At 38.5% G+C, this 19,911-nt stretch overlaps 2 protein-coding genes across 3 annotated transcripts in view; one reads left to right on the top strand and one right to left on the bottom strand.

Annotated features, from left to right (window-relative positions):
* The window catches only part of G3BP2 (G3BP stress granule assembly factor 2), a 35,333-nt gene extending 28,975 nt beyond the window's left edge, over positions 1–6,358 (bottom strand). For both annotated transcript variants that reach the window (XM_077143150.1, XM_077143151.1), the window contains exon 1: positions 6,154–6,358. The gene's annotated coding sequence lies outside the window, so the exon portion shown is untranslated. The remainder of the gene's footprint in view (positions 1–6,153) is intronic.
* Positions 5,081–19,802, top strand: LOC143668374 (uncharacterized). The gene is made up of 2 exons (XM_077143152.1): positions 5,081–6,741; positions 19,604–19,802. The coding sequence occupies exon 1, from the start codon at positions 5,717–5,719 to the stop codon at positions 6,440–6,442; it is 726 nt and encodes a 241-aa protein (XP_076999267.1). The 5' UTR covers positions 5,081–5,716; the 3' UTR covers positions 6,443–6,741; positions 19,604–19,802.
* Positions 19,803–19,911: the final 109 nt, after the last annotated feature.

Here is a 19,911-nt window from a genome sequence, read left to right as displayed (position 1 = left end):
TCAAAAGGAATTACTGATACATACAACACCACAGATGAGTTCTGAAAGCACTATTTTAAGCGAAAGAAATCAGACACAATAGGCTAATAATATTGTTTGATTCTACGTATGACATTCTGGAAAAGGCAAAACTATAGGGACAAAAATAAAGGGCTAGCAACTTGGCAGGTGAACTCACTGCCCTATCTCCTACGCGGGACATGACTCCCAGGGGTGTAAATCTCCCTGGCAACGTGGGACAGAAACCCCGGGATGAGTTAGGACCCGGCATCAAGGGATTGAGGAACACTTCTTGACCAAAAGGGGCAAGAGAGAAACAAATCAAAACAAAGTTTCAGGAGCTGAGAGATTTCAGAGTCGAGAGGTTATCATGGAGGCTATTCTTATGCATTAGACAGATATTCCTTTTTAGGTTATGGTATATTGGAATGGCTGGAGAAAAGTACCTGAAACTGCTGAGTTGTGTTCCAGTAGCCTTGATTCTTGAACACAATTGTACAAAGATACAACATTTACAACATGACTGTGGGATTGTGAAAACCTTGTATTTGATGCTCCCTCCATCCAGGGTACGGACAGATTTTATCCATAAAAATATATGGATTAAAAAAAATAAGTAATAGAGGGGACAAAGGATAAAACAAATTGGGTAGATGGAAATACTAGTGGTCAATGAGAGGGAGATGTAAGGGGCATGGTATGTACGATATTTCTTCTCTTTTTTTAAATTTCTTTTTCTGGAGTGATACAAATGTTCTAGAAAATAATCATGATGATGAATACACAGTTATGTGATGATATTGTGAGCCATTGACTGTATACTGCGTTTGGAATGTATGTGTATGAAAATTTGTAATAACATTAAAAACAAAAAAATAAATGGCTGGAAGTAGAAAGACAATGACCACAAGGGGTACGAGAAGACTTCTGGGATGATGGAAATCTATGATGATTGTGGTGATTTCAAGACTGTAAATTTGTCTCATGCAAATACACACCTGAAAAAAATGGTTTTTACTGTGTGTAATTATAAAATCAATTTTTCTTAATTTAGCAATACAATTATGCTTCATTATGTTAAGCATTTCACAAGCATTTATGGAGACTCAACTGTATACCAAAAGCCATTTGTAAGGGAAAAGGTGGCACCCAATAGTGGAAAATATTTAATAGACCATCCCCAAAGCAATTTTTTCAGAGACACCACCTTTCATCTATTAGCTTAACAAAATAAGGGAAAAAAAGGAAAAAGGGTTCTTTCACTTACAGTGGTGATAGAAATATCAATTGTTGCAAGCTTTTGGATATGTAAATTTGGCAGTTTTAATTCCACTTCTAAGATATATAACAAAGAAATACTTGCACAAGTGCACAAAGATGGATATTAAAAGTTATTCACTGCCAAAAATGGATTAAAAAATAGGAACAATCTAAATATCCATCAATTATGTCTTATGGAGCAGCCATAAAATATAATACCATGCGTTCATTAGAAATAGGAATTATAAATGTAGCCAGGAAATACTGTCCATAAAAATAAAAACCCAGTTGGGCGGGCCACAGTGGCTCAGCAGGCAAGAACGCTCGCCTGCCATGCCAGAGGACCCGGGTTCAATTCCTGGTGCCCGCCCATGTAAAAATAAATAAATAAATAAATAAATAAATAAAAAATAAAAACCACAAATTGTAGAACAATGTGTTAGAAGCCTCATCTTTGGGGAAAAAAAACCCATGATATATAAACAAATTATTATATACAATATACACAAACAATATATATATATATGTTATAATTCTAGGGGAAAAAAAGGAAGACTACAAACCAAACTCTTAATACCACTGAGGAGTAAGATACATATTGTCCAAAAGTTATGAAGAACATATTTAACCTTTGTAATTTTTAAAATCATATTTTTCTATTTTCATTTGTTTTTTATTTATCTTTATGCCACCACATAACCATCTAACATACACGTTACTCATCAGAAAATAGAGCTCTAGAATAAAGGTCACAAAGTGTGAAAATGCATTTAGCATTACTAGTACAACTAAACAGGAATCCCTAACATTATGCCTACGCTAGTAAATAATTTTTTTGACAGTATTTTTAATGGCTAAAACTGGATGTATTTAATTACCAACTAATTAAAGACAGAATTGAGAAGGTTGAGATGGGGGTACACCCTAGGCATAAAATCACGCCAGATGTGAAAATGAGAATAGAAAGTATTAAAGAAAAACTTAGTGCCTAAATCTTCAGGTGTACTCCTCCCACTACATTAATGCTTCAGAAAGAGGTGTTTGGAAGAAAAAAAAAAATCGATATGCTTACTTGATACAATACTATTTTTTGATACTCTGCTATTAAATTAATGGTCTTAGAAACAGGAAATAGCCTATGGTTCATACGCAACCTTTAAAATACTGTTAGAGTACTGTACCATAAAAATGCTCATAAACACTGAAAACAGCATAAAAACTGTAAGGTATGGTTTCGATAATGTAAAGACAATGTGCGCACTTGGACAAGAAAACGAAGAAATTAAATTTTTAAGTATTAATATTAGATAAAGAAAAAATTAAATTTTTAAGTATTAATATTAGATAAAGTATCAGAGGAGATTACAACAGAAAACAGGGTACTGATCCTATCAGTTCTCTTGAATCACAGGGATCTCAAATGAAATTTCTCTACCTTCTTATTATTCCTAATAGTGATAAAATTGCTGGTTTTATAGATAATCAGAAAAACTAATTTTAACTGTTAATTTCAAACACCTGCATGCAACCACCTCCATTACAAATGACATAAGCATCACAGTGCACAATAAAACTTCTCATTGCAAATTACTGACACGAAATTTTAGATTACTCTTTGGTAGCAATTTCAGTGTTTGGAGAAAACGGCCCAAATGGTGGCTGGTAAAAAGTCAAGAAAACATATTTTTATTGAAAAAAAGCCAAGAAAACCAAACAAAATGGCATCTGGAAAACAGGAAAAAAAAAACCTAGAAAAAATAATTTTTCAGCACTATAAAGTTATATGTACTGTATCTTGCTTCTTATAAAACAAACAAGATCTCTAATGACAGGATGCAGTTTTCCTTACTAGAAACTGTTAACAAGACTCCAAATCTCTAGTATGGGATACTTGTTCTTTCCCCTCTAGAGCCCCTCACTTATGACTGGGTGGGGGGCTCACACTAAGACAGGCCCAGACCCTTCCTCATTGAGCTGGACTATCCATTCAAAGGTAAGAAGGAGCATTATTTTCTCTGTCTCGTATTAAAACTGAAACTTTCTGAATTCCAGGTGATGTCTGTTTATTTAAAGCGACTTCATCAACAATATAGCACTGTGTATCTTTTACAGCAGTGATTTCCAGCACGTGGCAGACCACAGAACAAAAGCTTCACAGGTACTATAGTGGTAGAAATAAAATAAAAGGCTAATTGTGGGTTAAACCTTTTCTTTCCTCAAGCACTAAAGGTAAGGAGGCATGTTTTGACTTTCAAAAGCTATAAAAAGTGGCCAAGCATAAAGAAATAGAAATGTTATCCCACAAAAATTTAAAATATGTATTTATATCATGCTTTAAAGTTTAACAAGTAACCTACATGTTTCTTTTTCTCCTTGAAATAGATAGGGTAGGGTATTGACTTCATTTACAGAAACAGAAACTGATACTTCAAGAACTTAAGGGAGGTCCCTGGGCAAAAGTTGCTGGTGAGCAAATTTGAAATAAGTCTCCCACTAATATTTTCATCACACCAGGTTAAGAACAACCCCTCTGGAAGAGAATTCAAAGATACAACCACAGATGTTTTTTTTTAAAAATGCAGTTTTTAGCTTACATGAAACTGTTGGGAGTAGCTAAAAAGCAGAGGCAATGTAGAACTGTAACATAAAAGGAAATCCAAAACCATCCCAATACACTCTACTATGGTATCAAAATAGGGTAAAATATCTTAAACGAAAAGATAAAAATAAGCTGAGACAGCTGTCAAGAAACTGATTCTATTGTTTCTGAAGTCAGGCCAGAGGTTCTGGGAGAAGAACCAAATTTTTTCTACCACCTAGTAAACAAGTGTCAACCGGTGGCGAGAACCGGGTCTGCTCTGTTCATTAACTTTAAGCTAGAAACCATACAAGTCTGTGCCTACCAAAACCAGCCTTGAAAAGGGGTCATTCACCACCCCCATGCCCATGCAGCATAAAATGTGTGAGGAAAAATTCTTTCTAGAGCGACCTAGGAAGATTCTCAATACTGATAACAGCAGTAATTATGCAAGATAAGGAAGCTATTAAGAATTTAAAGATACAAATAAATGTATTGATTTTTAGCAGCTGATACAGAAATTTCGAGGTTTATCTTTTACAAGTCAAACAGAGATAACGAATAAGTCCTGCTACCAAAAGTGCCAACACTTTATTCAAACCAGGATTGCCTGCAAACGGAACGCTCAAATGATTTACTTTCTGTCTTCTACCTCCGATCTCCATCAACCCTACAAGCATTCCAGTTCTCTCCACTGATACTTGTCCACCATCACTAACATTTCAACCTGAATACTCAACAGTCTGAATCATGGCAGATCTTAGAAAGCAATCCATTTGAGGTGTTTACAATTCTTTGATACTTTTCAGAATTAAACAGCCTTTGAAGATCATCACTCATGCACACAAAAACGTAAAGATACACAAGACTAATCCTAATATATAAAAGTTAAGGCATTTATCGCCAAAGAAAAAACACACAATCCAATCCTAAGAATTTCTAACTGATCGTATCTTATTATTTTTTTAAGACCAGGAATCTTGCATATGGGGACCACGGAACACTAACAGGGCCAAATGTTTACTCGGAATCCTTGTTAACATATCTGAGACGATAATAACTGCCAAATACGGAGCTGGATAAAGAATTTCCATCTTTCCCTCGCGCACACGCGGCGCTCCCTTAACCGCAGCCAATGGTTCATAGATCCAGGTTAGGTGCAACGCTAGTATTTGGAATGTTAGTAGGAAACGTGGAGCCTCGAACCTAAAAACTAGTTCTATACCAAGTTAATACCACAACCATCACACAGGAGGGGAAGGGTAACTTCGCTCTTACCCCAGCTTCGACACACGTGTTTAGTTTTCTTTTTTTTCTCAAGAAAACAAGGGGACCCCAGCCTAAATCTACTAAGAAACTAGGTATCCCTTGTGAGGAAAAAATTTCATACACGTGGAAAATGGAAGATGTACATAATTCGCAGAAAAGTGGCTCATTGAAATTTTAAAGAAACGTTTAGAGAAAAATTCAATTAGATTCGATAAACAAAATTAACTAGCTCTAGGGAGTCTTATACTCTGCCCGACCTTCCCTCTGTAAAGATGGGGAGCAGGAAGAAAGCCATTCCTCAAAGTACTCAACGCTCTCTCCTATTCCCGGGTCACTACCGATCGCCTGCATAAAAAGGACACGAAGCAGGCGCACCTTACAGCCTAGGTAGCCGAACACATGCCGGCTAAACCTGACGGAGCCAAACTCGGCAGAACACTAGGTACTGGATAGGCTAAACCGACGCAGCCTTTAAACCCGGATTTTATTTCCGTCTACAGAAATGGTGCCCGGAGGCCGCTACTTTCGCATCTGCGTCGCTTCTGCCTCCGCCGACACAGCCTCTTTCCCCTCCCCCACGGGCGGGGCGTCGCCGGCCTCCCAGCTCGGATGGAACCGGGAATAGGAACCTCCAATGAGTCGGAGACTACGCCGTCGGTTCCCCACCCTGAAACACCCGCTCCCCTTCCGGTAATGAGGCTCCATCAGCGCGCATTCGGGAACCACTGCGCCCCCTTCCCACCTCGCCGCCTCATCCCCAACAAACCCCAGCCCCACCTGTGCCCTCAGAGGCCTCCGTCAGCAGAAGGCGCGCCGGTCAGTTCCCTTCGCACGCGGCCTCCCATCCCTCACCTGAGAGGAAAAGCTCGGCTTATCTCACACACCAGCTGCAGCCGAGGCAGTCCACAAGAACAATGTCTCTCTCTGCCGCGACACCGCGGACACCGAGGCTCACGCACAAGACGGTTGCCTCGAGCCACGGCGCGCGAAGGGAATGTCCCCTCCCGACCACCACACCGATCTCCCCTCCCGGCCCCCGTACACACCGGCGGGTACGTCGCGCGGAGGTCAGCAAGAAAGTCGCCGAGACGCGACTGCAATGGATTCTTCTCGTTAGCCGCCTCCTTTCTCCAACAAGCCTCAAGCCTCGAAAGCCAAAGAGCCGCGAGGTCGTTTCCCTCACAACCTTCCCAGGCGCCAGGCGCTGCGGCGAGCAACAAGGAACACGGACGTCCCGCCCCCTTTGCCACCGCCCCCTCTTATTGTTTTACCCCTGTCGAAAGGGGCAGGGAACCCCCCAGCACGGCATCAACCAATCCCGCATCTCCTTCGTGAGCCGATCCAACCTTCTCGAGTCACTCTGCGGAGCACGCGCAGAACGCCGCCGCGCTCGCGTACGCTCGCGCCCGGAAAGCCGGGAACCGGAACCGGCCCGAAGCCGCGGCCGGAGTCCGCTGATTTGACGTCACAAGGAGGCCGCCTGGTCTCAGCTGCGCCGCTCTTCTACGTAGCTCCGGAACAAGAGCGGGCTTGCTGTAGCTGGGTCTTTTGCATTCGAGATTGATATTCTCGACCCCTTTTAATTTTTTTTATGTTTAGAGGAAGTGATTTTAGTAATTTTCTTTCTGATCCAGGTGCGTGTAGGTTGCTGCTCTAGACAAGCATAAAATGCAGTCAGTAGTTGTAGCTGTTTGCACCTTAAACCCATCTATATTGTTTAGTAACCCATCCTAGGAAATGGAGAGTAAGACGACAGAGAAGATCGTATTCTTCGAAGATCTTTGAACTGTACCTAATAGTTCAAAGCAATGTATATTTCAGGGCTACCGGGTGCTAGACCCAAGGGTATAGTAAAAGTATATGGATTCTACAGTGGAGGAAAGATCTATTTCTTTCTGTGTCTGTTGTGTATTTAGCCACTGTTGCCATTGTTAAACATTTTACATAGTAGGAATAAAAGGCTGCAGTCTCAGGAGATGTCAGGATTGTAGTCCTGCCCCAAATCTAGACGTAGGTTTATCCCCCCGGTAAGCAGACTAGACACTGGCTTGTATCTGACCTTGATTCATGGAAAAACCCAAATCTTGCAGTCAAGGAGCCACTTTGCACATTAGGTCTGGCAGTGTTTCTCAGAGAATATCAAGATCGCAGAGGCAATTTTAAGGTATTGTGCACATGTGTAAAAGGATCACAAAGGCAGAGCCGATGTTTATACCTAAGGTTCCAAAGTCTACACCACCTTTAAGTTGCTTAATCATTTTTTATATGCAACATTGAAGGGCAAACCGTTACTCTCATAAAATTGGCATTTTTTTCTTAAAACATCATAATATGTTACGTGCAGATTTCCTGTTAAATACTTATGTAGCACTCTTCTAACAACGATAATTGCTTAAACCTCACAAAAGCCTATGATGTGGTTACTATTTTTATGTTCCTTTAATAGATAAAGAAAACGGAATCTTTAAAGAGGTGAAGTAACTTGCCCTAGGTTAATACAACTAGTGTTCAGTTGGGATTCAAAGAAAAGCAGTGTGCCTCCAAAGTCCACGCCCTTAACCCTTAACCACAAGATATAGAATATTACCATTATGTGAATGTGCCCTGATTTATTCATGTTCTCAGCTGTTGATTGACATTGCAGTTGTTTCCAATTTGGGGCTAGTCTGCACAATGCTGCTATAAATATTCTTGAATGTGCATCCTGGTGCACAGGTGCAAACGTTTCTCTAACAGTGGTTTTCCAGCCTTAAATGGGCATCAGAATCACCTGGAGGGCTTGTTAAAACACTGATTGCTGGGCCCAACTCCTACAGTTTCTGATCCAGAGGGTCTATAATGAGGTCTGATAATCTGTATTTCTAACAAGTTCCAGGGTGATGCTGCTACTGCTCTTGGAACCTCACTTTAAGAATCACGGACGTACAGTTGGATTGGCAAACTTTCCCTGTAAAGGGCCAGATAGTATTTTAGGTTTTGAAGGCCACATATAGTCGCTGTTGCATATCCGCCTTTGAAAATATATATATATAACTCAGGTAATCCCTGTTCTAGGATATATAGGAATGAGTGGAATTATTGGGGGGAAAAACGTCCAACTCTTCAGTTTTAGTAAATAACCCTAAGCTGTTTTCCTAAGTGGCAGTTTTTCCCTCCTAAATATGTCAAGTCTCTCCCCACGGAATACCTCTCCATATTTAAAGTCACTGCCCAGGACAGGCCCCTTTCATTTTTTCAGTGGACCATTGCAGTAACCTCCTAACTAAACCCCTGGGCCCTCAAACGCAGCCTCCAGGAAGCACACATCTCTCTGCCCCACCCCATCCCCCAAATAGACTAAAATCCTAGAGGGCAAGGAGACCAGTAAGGATTGTATTCAATCAGTGGATTGCGCCAAAAATTAAGTCACCCTTGACTCCTCTCTCACGCCATATATCCAATCAACAGTAAGTTTCTGTCCCCTCTACCTTCAACATAAATTCTGGATTACTACTACTGCTGCAGTCCAGGCCACCATCACTCACTACAATAGCTTTCAATTCAGTCAATTTGGTCCCTGTTCCATTCTTATTTCACTGTAAACTATTCTCATAGCAGCCAGAATCTTTACAGCTATAAATCAGGTGCCATTCTCAAAACCTTCCAAAGACGACACAATAAAAGCCCAAATCCTTACCATGGCCTAGATGATCTACCTTTTCTAGTCCTTGCCTACCACTTCCTCAACTTCTCTTACCTCTTTTTCTATCATGCCATCCCCAGCTCTTCCTTGACTCCTCCAATCTCATTCTCACCCCAAGGCTTTGAATATTAATCTTTCTCAAAAATCTGTAAAAAAAATCCAAGTAAATTACATCTACTAATTCCTCGTAGTAGCCACATTGAAATACCACACTCTGGCATTCTAAAGGTGAGTTAGGTATGATTATCCGTTACACAAATGACTCTTCCTTACTTCCAGAGGACCTCTTTTGTTGCTCAGATGTGGCCTCTATCTCTCTAAGCCCAACTCTGCAAGTGAAACAATCGCCCTACCCCCTACATGGGACAATACATCCAGGGGTGAAAGTCTCCCTGGCAGCATGTGAAATGACTTCCAGGAATGAGCCTGCCCCTGGCACTATGGTAGCAACAATGCCATTCTGACCAAAAGTGGGGAAAGAAGTGTAACAAATAAGGTATCAATACTGAGAGAGTTCAAATAGAGTTGAGAGGCTACTCTGGAGGTCACTCTTACATACACTTCAGTTAGACATTATGTATCATAACTTGCCAAACCCCAACCAAAACCATTCCTCCCAATCCTAAAGAACACCTAGAGCAATATATAAAATTCTACAAAGATTTCATGCAATGGGGTAACTTTCCAGAAACCTACTACCTCCAGATTGGACCCCAGACCAAGCCAGCCTCCCTAGAACATCTACTAGTTCCATCCCCCTATCCCATATTACTGACAGCCCCTTCCAACATGAAAAAGTTAGAATGGGCATAGCCCAAATACCCCTAAAGAGTGGGAGAAAGATCAAAGGTGATGGTAGTGTTATAAAGAGAAGGTAGGGTATGACAAATGAGTATGAATGCTGAATCATTAAATTGATATATGTCTTTTAGACTCCAGTATCTTAGAGGAGCTAAAAGTGAAAACCTAAAATTGTGGAATTGTGACCCATACAAAACTCTGAAATCTGTTCTACAACTAATTGTCACAATGTGGTTTGAAATGTATTGCTTTTTTGTATAGATGTTATTTTTCACAAAAAAAGAAAAAAGTTGATTGTGAGGAAAATGCACAGCTACGTGATGATAATGTGAACCATTAATTGTACATATTGGATGATTACATAGTATGTAAATGTAATATATATGCCAATAAAAATAAATAATTAAAACAAGATTAAAGGAGAAGGTGGAATTAGAAAGAAGAAAATTGGATTTAACAACAACAAAAACCGCTTCTTAGAATTTCTATCATTCAAGTACTGCTTGAATAGTCTACTAGCTTGTGTAAACTGTATTCTTTGGTTATTTTGTATTCGCTATATTTCCTAGGTGTTCTAGAGTTTTGTTTTTGTTTTGTTTTAATAAATAGAACTCAAATGAAAATCTATGGGTTATCTAGCACAGCATCTGTTTAATAGTAGCTTACAAGATCTTTAAAATTCTTGGATTCATTCATTCATTAACTACCACAGAGTAACAATATATTAAGCAGAGTAGGTGCCAAATGAAGCAAAAATAATTAAAATACAGCATCCTCAGGTGAGAGAGAAAGAGAATGATGAAAGGAGATGAGAGAGAATCAGAGCAAAAAAAGAGCAGAAGAGAGTAAAAGAGGGAGAGCCTGAGCAAGGCTGTAGGGAGATAGTTATAGTAGTTTTTACACTAAGAATACTGAATAGTACTTGTACTACTTCTTTATAACAATGATTAAATTTATAGAATAATGTCTGACATCACCCTCCCCTGCCCCTACCACCCCCCCACACACATGCACAAAATAAGTTCCATTAGGGTAGCACTCTCTGGTTCACCTCTTGATCCAGCATCTGGTACTGGTTTTCAGAAAATGCTCTCTGGGCATACATTGGCTGACTGAACATTGTGAGAGCACAGAGGGAGGGACCACAGTTTCTCCTGGGTTTTTAGTATTTTGAATGTTTTTGCCCTGACTTCTAGAAGAATATGATTTATTTTATTCTAATCTGATTAAAAATAATGGCCTTACAACTCTGCAAATGAAATCATTGCCCTCTCCCCTACGTGGGACATGACATCCAAGGGTGAAAATCTCCCTGGCAACGTCAGAGATGACTCCCAGGGATGAATCCAGACCTGGCACCATGGGATCAACAATTCCATCCTGACCAAAAGGGGGAAAAGAAGTGTAATTAATAAGGTGTCAGTGGCAGAGAGAGTTCAAATAGAGTCGAGAGGCTGCTCTGGAGGTTGCTCTTATGCAAACTTCAGTTAGACCTTGCTTACCTATCATAACCTGCCAACCCCAACCAGGACCATTCCAGCCAATCCTAAAGAACACCTAGGACAATATATAAGATTCCACAAGAGTTCCAGGCACTAGAATAACTTTCCAGAAACCTACAACCTCCAGATGGGTCCCTGGTCCAGATAAGTCCTGAAACCTAGAGGGCCCGACCTCACCAGAACATCAGATAATTCCATCTCCCTACCCCATATTAGTGACAGTCCCTTCCAATTGAGAAATTTAGAATTGCCATAGCCCAAACACCCCTAAAGAGAGGGATAGAGAGAGCAAAGGTGATGGTGGAGTTGTACAGAGAAGATAGGATTTAACAAATGAATATGAATGCTGAATCATTAAATTCGTATCTCTTTTAGTCCCCAGTATCTTAGAGCAGCTAGAAGTAAAAATCTAAAATTGTGGAATTGTAATCCATGTCAAACTCTAAAATCTGTTCTATAACTAATTGTTGTGCTGTGCATCGAAATTTATCGGGGTTTTTTCTGTATATTTGTTCTTTTTCACAAAAAAAGAAGGCAAAAAAAGTCGATTGTAATGATAAAATAAATTTTTTTTCGCTCTTCTCTATATTCTGGAGCAGCTAGAAGGAAAGATCTGAGAGGATCGTATGGTAGCCCATGACAACCTCTGGGATCTGTCCTCTAACTACTTGTTGAAGAGCACTTTAAAATTGTTGCTTTTTTATTTTTTTGGTTTATATATATGTTATACTATAGAATAAAAAAGGTAAAAAATTAAAAAAAAGCATTATGCCATTTCACACATAATAAAAAAACAATACTAAGAGTATATTTTGATGTCCGCCTTTTATCCTTTATGCTATTGGTTTTAATCATTGCCTCTCTATGTTTGTAAACCTCAAGAATATTGTTATTCTTTTTGCTTTCAAATTATCATAGGTAAATTAAAAAATGAAAAAAAAGTGGCTTTAATGGATTTAAGGCCATGAATTTGCCCCACTATAGATTAGTCCACATCTCATTAGTTTGACTTGCTCTTTTTGCTTTTTAAGTAGTTTGGAAGTATACTTTGAGATTTCTTCTTTAATTCATATGGTTTAAGTGAGTTGTTTAAGAATGTCTTAATTTGGATTTTTAAACCTAAACTTTCCATTTCTACTTGTCAGTTTTAGGGCCAAAACTGGTCTGTGAGTGTGGCATGGACATATTTCTATTTCTTGAGATTTTTTTTCTTTGTGGCTTAATGTAGGTACAAGTTTTTTACTTGTTTGTAAAACTGTACCTATTGAAACACCCTTCTTCTACTGTCTTCTAATTTCCTTTGATCCTTCTAGTGTTTTTTACATTACACATTATTAACTCTTTATTTTGAAGTAATTTTACAGATCCTGAAAAAGAGCAAAATAGTAAAATATTTCTCATAAATCTTCACCTACATTTGTCAGATATTAATATTTACTATCTTTTTTAATTTTTTTTATTGTATAGTATAACATATATACAAAACAAAGAAATAAAAAAAGCAATAGTTTTCAAAGCACCCTTCAACAAGTAGCTACAGGAAAGATTCCAGAGTTTGTCATGGGCTACCATACAATCCTCTCAGATTTTTCTTTCTAGCGGCTCCAGAATATAGGTTAGAGGGCTTAAATATTTTTTATCATCACAATAGACTTTTCCTCCTTCTTTCCTTATGAAACATAGATACAAAAAAAGCTATAAATTTCAAAGCACAACACAACAATTAGTTGTAGAATGTATTTCAGAATTTGACATGGGTTACAATTTCACAATTTTAGGTTTTTACTTCTAGCTGCTCTAAGATACTAGAGACTAAAAGAAATATCAATTTAATGATTCAGCATTCATATTCATTTGTTAAATTCTACCTTTTATGTATAATTCCACCATCACCTTTGCTCTCTCTATCCCTCTCTTTAGGGGTGTTTGGGCTATGGCAATTCTAAATTTCTCGTATTGGAAAGTTCTGTCACTAATATGGGGTAGGGAGATGGAATTATTTGATGTTCTGGTGAGGTCGGGCCCTCTAGGTTTCAGGACTTATCTGGACCAGGGACCCATCTGGAGGTTGTAGGTTTCTGGAAAGTTATTCTAGTGCATGGAACACTTGTGGAATCTTATATATTGCCCTAGGTGTTCTTTAGGATTGGCTGGAATGGTCCTGGTTGGGGTTGGCAGGTTATGATAGGTAAGCAAGGTCTAACTGAAGTTTGCATAAGAGCAACCTCCAGAGTAGCCTCTCGACTCTATTTGAACTCTCTCTGCCACGGACACCTTATTAATTACACTTCCTTTCCCCCTTTTGGTCAGGATGGAATTGTTGATCCCATGGTGCCAGGTCTGGATTCATCCCTGGGAGTCATCTCTGACATTGCCAGGGAGACTTTCACCTTGGATGTCATGTCCCACGTAGTGGGTAGGACAATGATTTCACTTGCAGAGTTGGGCTTAGAGAGACTGAGGCCACATCTGAGCAACAAAAGAGGTCCTCCAGAAGTAACTCTTAGGTATGCCTATTGGTAGTCTAAGCTTTTCTGCTGCTTGCATAAGCTTCACAAGAGTAAGCCTCCTGAGCAAGCCTATTGATTTGGGTGTCCCTAAAGTTTGACACAGTATCAGGGGATTGCCTGATGGTAAGGTTTAACAGTTTCATATCTTTCTCCCATCCCTCAGGGGACTTTGTCAATACTTTTTGATTATCTGCTCAATATATTCTAGGATGTATCCAGACATTACAATAAGCTATACAGGATTAAAGGACCTTTTTCTTATTCTGTGCTCCCTGTGTTTCAATTGTTCAAATAAGCCATACAGATAGGTTGAATTAGATTATGCACTACAGGAGATTTCAGTTCCAGACCAAATAAAACTTTCTTCCATTGGTCTCAAAGAGAATGTGTGGTTCTAAAATATAGACACTGTCATCCTTACTCCTGTGTTCTGAATTACTTTAACCACAATCTGTTCAACTTCATTCTTATCTCTAAATATCAGGTTAAATATATAAAACAGCCTCTTAGAATCCAGAAATAATAATCACCGTTCCGGACTTAATGTGTCTGCTCTAAAAGCTTACGTTCTAGGCCCTTGTTTTCTTATAAGCATTTTCTAAAGGTGACCATACCATTGTTAATTTGTTCGTTTGTTTCTGGCTTATTTTGTCTCATCAAATGTCCCACATATTCATTCACATCATTGCATGCCTCACAACTTTGTTCCTTTTTGTAGCAGCACAACCTTCGTTCACTTCTCTGTCAGTGCATCCTTCAGCCATCTGCATTTATTGGGCAACAAGTAGAGGACCCAAAGTCCACAGTCCATCAACATTCTCAATTTTAGATAATTTCATCGTTCCCAAGAGACAGAAAACCAATAAACACACCATGGCCAAATAGAAAATCTAAATCTCCTCCTAAGTCTTGTCCCTCCCCCCATTATTTACCTCTGCTGTTGCTGTGGTAGTGCTGAGGTTTCCTTTTGAACATAGCTCATAGCATGCAATAGCAGTTTCCCCCCTGTACCCTGTGCTTAAACACTCTTCATACAAGAATCATATCTTTGAAGTAATTATTGTGAGACTTCATATTTCTAGTGTTAATCAATGGAATATGTAGTCTGTACAACTCCTTTCAATCTTGTTCATCTTCAATATGGTAATATTACTTACAGACCCACAAAGAACCACCTTCACTCCTATCTGTTCCCTTACACTGGAGTTCAACCTCATTAGCTATGTATTTCTAAGTCCCCTATATTCTGTATTAAAGCCTTGATTATACCTTTATGCTGGTCATAAAAGTGGAATCATACAGTATCTATTCTTTTGTGTCTGGCTAACTTCAGCATTATGTCTTCAAGGCTCAGTCATCTTGTCATGTGCTTCAGGATGTCATTTTGTCTTACTGCTGCATAATATTCCATCATATGTATATACCACATTTTGTTGAACCACTCATCTACTGATGAGCTTTGATTTGTTTCTATCTTTTGGCGATTGTGAATAATATTGCTATGAACATTGGTGTGCAAATGTCTGGCTGTGTTGTTGCTTTCAGCTCTTCTGGGTATATACCAAGTAGTGCTACTACTGGGTCAGGGGGCAACTCGGTATTTAGTTTCCTAAGGAGCCACCAAACAGTCTTCCATAGTGGTTGCACCATTATACATTCACACCAGCAGTGCATAAGTATCCCAGTTTCTCCACATCCTCTACAGCATTTATAGTTTCCTGTTTGTTTAATAACAGCCATTCTTATAGGTGTGAGGTGGTATCTCAATTTAGTCTTGATCTGCATTTCCTTTATAGCCAATGAAAAAGAGCATCTTCTCATGTGCTTTTGAGCCATCTGTATTTGCTCTTCAGAAAAATGCCTATTCAAATCTTTAGCCCATTTTATTATTGGATTGTTTGTTCTTTTGTTACTGAGTTGTATGATTTCTTTGTATATACAGGAAATCAAACCTTTGTCTGATATGTGATTTCCAAATATTCTTTTCCATTGAATTGGCTGCCTCTTCACCTATTTGGCAAAGTCTTTGAGGTGCAGAAGCATTTGATTTTGAGGAGTTCCCATTTATCTATTTTATCTTTTGTTGCTTGTGCTTTGGGTGTAAAGTTTAGGAAGATACCTCCTATTACTAGGTCTTAAAGATGTTTCCCTACATTTTCTTCTAGAAGCTTTATGGTGGTAGTTCTTATATTTAGGTGTTTGATCCACTTTAAGTTAATTTTTATGTAGGGTATAAGATGGGGGTCCTCTTTCATTCCTTTGGCTATTGATATCCAGTTCTTCCATGCCAATTATTGAAAAGACTATTTTGTCCCAGTTCAGAGGACTTGGGGGCCTTGTCAAAAATCAGTTGACCATAGATTTGGTGGTCTATTTCTGCACTCTCAATTCAATTCCATTGGTCAATGCTTCTGTCTTTGTGCCAGTACCATGCTGTTTTCACCACTGTGGCTTTATAATAGGTTTTAAAGTCAGGGATTGTTACTCCTCCCACTTTGTTCTTCTTTTTTAGGATGCTTTTTGCTATTTGGGGTCTCTTTCCCTTCCAGATGAATTTAGTACTTAGTTTTTCCAAATCTTCAAAGTAGGTTGTTGGAATTTTGATTGGTACTGTGTTGAATCTGTAGATCAGTTTGGGGGGAATTGACATCTTAATTATATTTAACCTTCCTATCCATGAGCAGGGAATATCTTTCCACCTATTTAAATCTCCTTTGATTTCTTTTAGCAGTGTTATGTAATCTTCTGTGTACAAATCCTTTTCATTCCTACTTAGGTTCATTCCTAAGTACTTGATTCTTTTAGTAGCTATCTTGAATGGAATTTTTTCTTTAACTGCCTCCTCAGCTAGGTCATTGCTTGTGTATAGAAATGTTACTGATTTTTGCACATTAATTTTATATCCCGCCACCTTGCTGAATTTGTTTGTTAGCTCAAGTAACTTTGTTGTAGATTTCTCCAAATCTTCCAAGTATAGTTATCACATCATCTGCAGAAAATGAGAGCTTTACTTTTTCCTTTCCAATCTGGATGCCTTTTATTTCTTTGTCCTTCTCGATTGCACTAGCTAGAACTTCTAGCACAATGTTGAATAATAGTGGTGACTGGGCATCCTTGTCTTGTACCTGATCTTAGGGGGAAAGCTTTCATCCTCTCTCCATTGAGATGATGCTGGCTATTGGTTTTTCATTTATTTCCTTTACAGATTGAGGTAGTTACCTTTGATTCCTACTTTTGGAGTGTTTTTATCAGAAAAGGATGCTGAACTTTGTCGAATGCTTTTTAAGCATCAATCGAGATGATCATGTGATTTTTCCCTTTCGATCTGTTAATGTGCTGTATTACATTAATTGATTGAATAATTACTACATCTTGCTTCATCATTCTCTAATTTCTCTCTTTCTCTGTTGCTCTCAACTCTGTCAATTCCCTGAGAACACTACAATTCAATTGTTTTCACCTCATCCTGTACCTAGTATTATGCTTGATGCATTGGCACAAAATAGTAGTTACTGAATGAATGCATCCAAGATTTTCTTACTTTGGGTTATTATAAGCACTCTGCCAGGCAACTAGTAGATTGCCATGTGACTTCTATCCATATGAAAGCATAACAGAAGACACCCTTTGAAATGTTTTTCTGACTTGATATCCGTTTACCCTAAACATTTTAGTGTGTATTTCTTAAAAAACAAAGATATCCTCTTATATAACCACAAACAATTATCAGCATCAAGAAATTATCAATGACATATTATAATTTAATCTACATTCCAATTACATCATTATCCAACTCATGTCCTTAAGAACACAAGGAAAAAAATATTTTCTGGTCCAGGATTACCCTAGTTTCCCAGGTCTAAACAAATACCGCACAATAGTTGGCTTGAACAAGAAGAAGTATTGATTCACGGTTTAGAGACTGGAAGTCCAAAATCAACATGTCAGCAAGTTCATACCTTATCCAGAGCAGATACTCTGTTTATGGCAATCCTCCACTATATGATCATCTCTCTCTCTCTGGCTTCTGATTTTAGGCTTCTAGTGACTGGCTGTGTCCAAATTTCCTCTCCTTAAAAAGTCTCCAGTTATACAGATTAGATACACCCTAATACAATGTGGCTACACCATAACTAATATCTTCATAAGGTCCTATTTAGAAATGGTTTCACAGGCATGAGAACAGGGATTAAGATTTGAGCCTGTCTTTTATTGAGGACATACACAAAGATGCAGTTCAGGACAGCAGACTGTATTTAGTGATCATGTCACTTTAGTCTTCTGAGGTTTGAAACAATTCCTCAGTCTTTCTTTTTCTTTCATGTCCTTGATATTTTTGAAGGGTGAATTCGTTTGTTGAACTGCCAGAATGCAATATATCAGAAATGGAACAGCTTTTAGAGGGGGAATTTAATGTTACAAGTTTATAGTTCTAAGGCCATATAAATGTCCTAAGGCATTCAGAAAAAGATGCCTTGGCTCAAGGAAGGGTGATCGGGGAGTGCACGTGACTGGCGTTTCCTGGTCCTTATTCTTGGTTTCGTGCTTCCTGCTTCTGATGCCAATGGCTTCCTCTCTAAGCATCTGTGGGCATTCACTTAGCTGCCTTGGAACATAACTCTGGTTCATCTCTTAGCTTAGCAACTGCTAAAATTTCTTCTTTTCAGGTTCTGGCTATTTCTGTGAGTCCTTGCTTAGCACCTGGGCTATTTCTGTCTCCCATCTCTAAATGTCTACATCGGCTCTGCCGTTTATGCAAAATGTTTCTTCCTTTAAAGGACTCCAGTAAACTAATCAGGACCCACTTAGAATCTGTGGAGTCACATCTCCGTCTGTTCAAAAGGTCATATCCATAATTGGGTGTGCCACATCTCTATGGAGGTAATCTAATCAAAAGTTTCCACCCTACAGTATTGAATCAGGATTAAAAGAAACAGCTGCCCCCACAAGATTAAATCAGGATTAAAACATGGCTTTTCTGGGGTATATAGTAGCTTCAAACTGGCACAAAGAATATTGAAAATCATTTGAAGACACCCCTCAGTTTAGTTTTTTCTTAAATTTCCTTATAATTAGATCTAAGTTATGTATTTTTGGCAAAGACACCAGAAGAGTGCTATTACTTCCTGCTCAGTGCATCATATCAAGAGTCATATGATGTCAATTTTTCCACCACTTGCTTAGCATTGTCTGCCAGAACACTCTACTGTAAACCTATCATTCCCTTTGTAATTGATCTTCTGGAAACATACTTTGAGAATATATACAGATCATGTTTCTCATCATAGTTTAACCACCAATGTTAGTATACAATCCACCAATGTTAATACTCATTAATGATTCTTGCCTGAATCATTTTTTTTGCTAGGTTTTTACCAAATCATGAGTTTTCTAATTTTACTCATCTTTCTACATTTATTAGCTGGAATTCTACTATAAAGAAAACCTTCCCTTCTTTCCCATTCAATTTTTTCTCCATTTATTTTTATCAATATGGGCTCATGAATTCCTATGTTATACTGTATTTCATCACTATCAATATTTATTTTCTTCTTTCAGTTGTCCAAGATTTGTCCACTGGGAGCCCATTAAAATGGCTCTTATACATTATACATTCCTTTTTTTTTTGGCATGTGTAGGTTCTGCAATCGAACCCAGGTCTCCAGCATGACAGGCAAAAATTCATACACTGAGGTATCCTTGCACTGCCACAGTATACATTTTAACTTTTTATTATTGAACACATAAAGATGAATTAATACATCTTTTTAAAACAGTGATAAAGGGGGAAAAAAGGAGCCTAAGAGAACACAATGGCAAGTGTTATGGATTGAACTGTGTGCCCCAAAAAGATATGTTAAAGTCCTATTCGCCAGTACTTAAATAAGACCTTATTTGAAAATAGGATGTTTACAAATGGAATTAGGCAAAATTAAAATGAGGTCATACTGGAGTAGAATGGGTCCTTAATCCAGTGTAACTGTTGTCCTTATATGAACAGGACACTAGGACACAGACAGATACAGATTAGAACATCATGTGACAAAGGAGACAGAGAGTGCCACAGACTGACCCGCAAGCTAGAAGCCAGAGAGGCATGGAACATTATTCTCTGCAGACATCAGCGGAAGCATGGCCCAGACATGACATCTTGATTTTGGACTTCTAGCCTCCAGAACTTTGAGACAATAAATTTCGGTTTTAAGCTACCCAGTTTGTGTTACTGTGTAATGGTAGCCCTGGGAAACTAAGACCGAAAGGAAAAAAGAGATTTGAGAATTACACAGGTAGCAAAAATCATGATTAATT

This window comes from Tamandua tetradactyla, chromosome 24 (assembly GCF_023851605.1).
Source record: "Tamandua tetradactyla isolate mTamTet1 chromosome 24, mTamTet1.pri, whole genome shotgun sequence".
In the NCBI taxonomy this organism is placed as follows: Eukaryota; Metazoa; Chordata; class Mammalia; order Pilosa; family Myrmecophagidae; genus Tamandua; species Tamandua tetradactyla.
The sequence above is the reverse complement of the archived record's forward strand: the minus strand, read 5'-3'. Positions and strand labels throughout refer to the sequence as shown.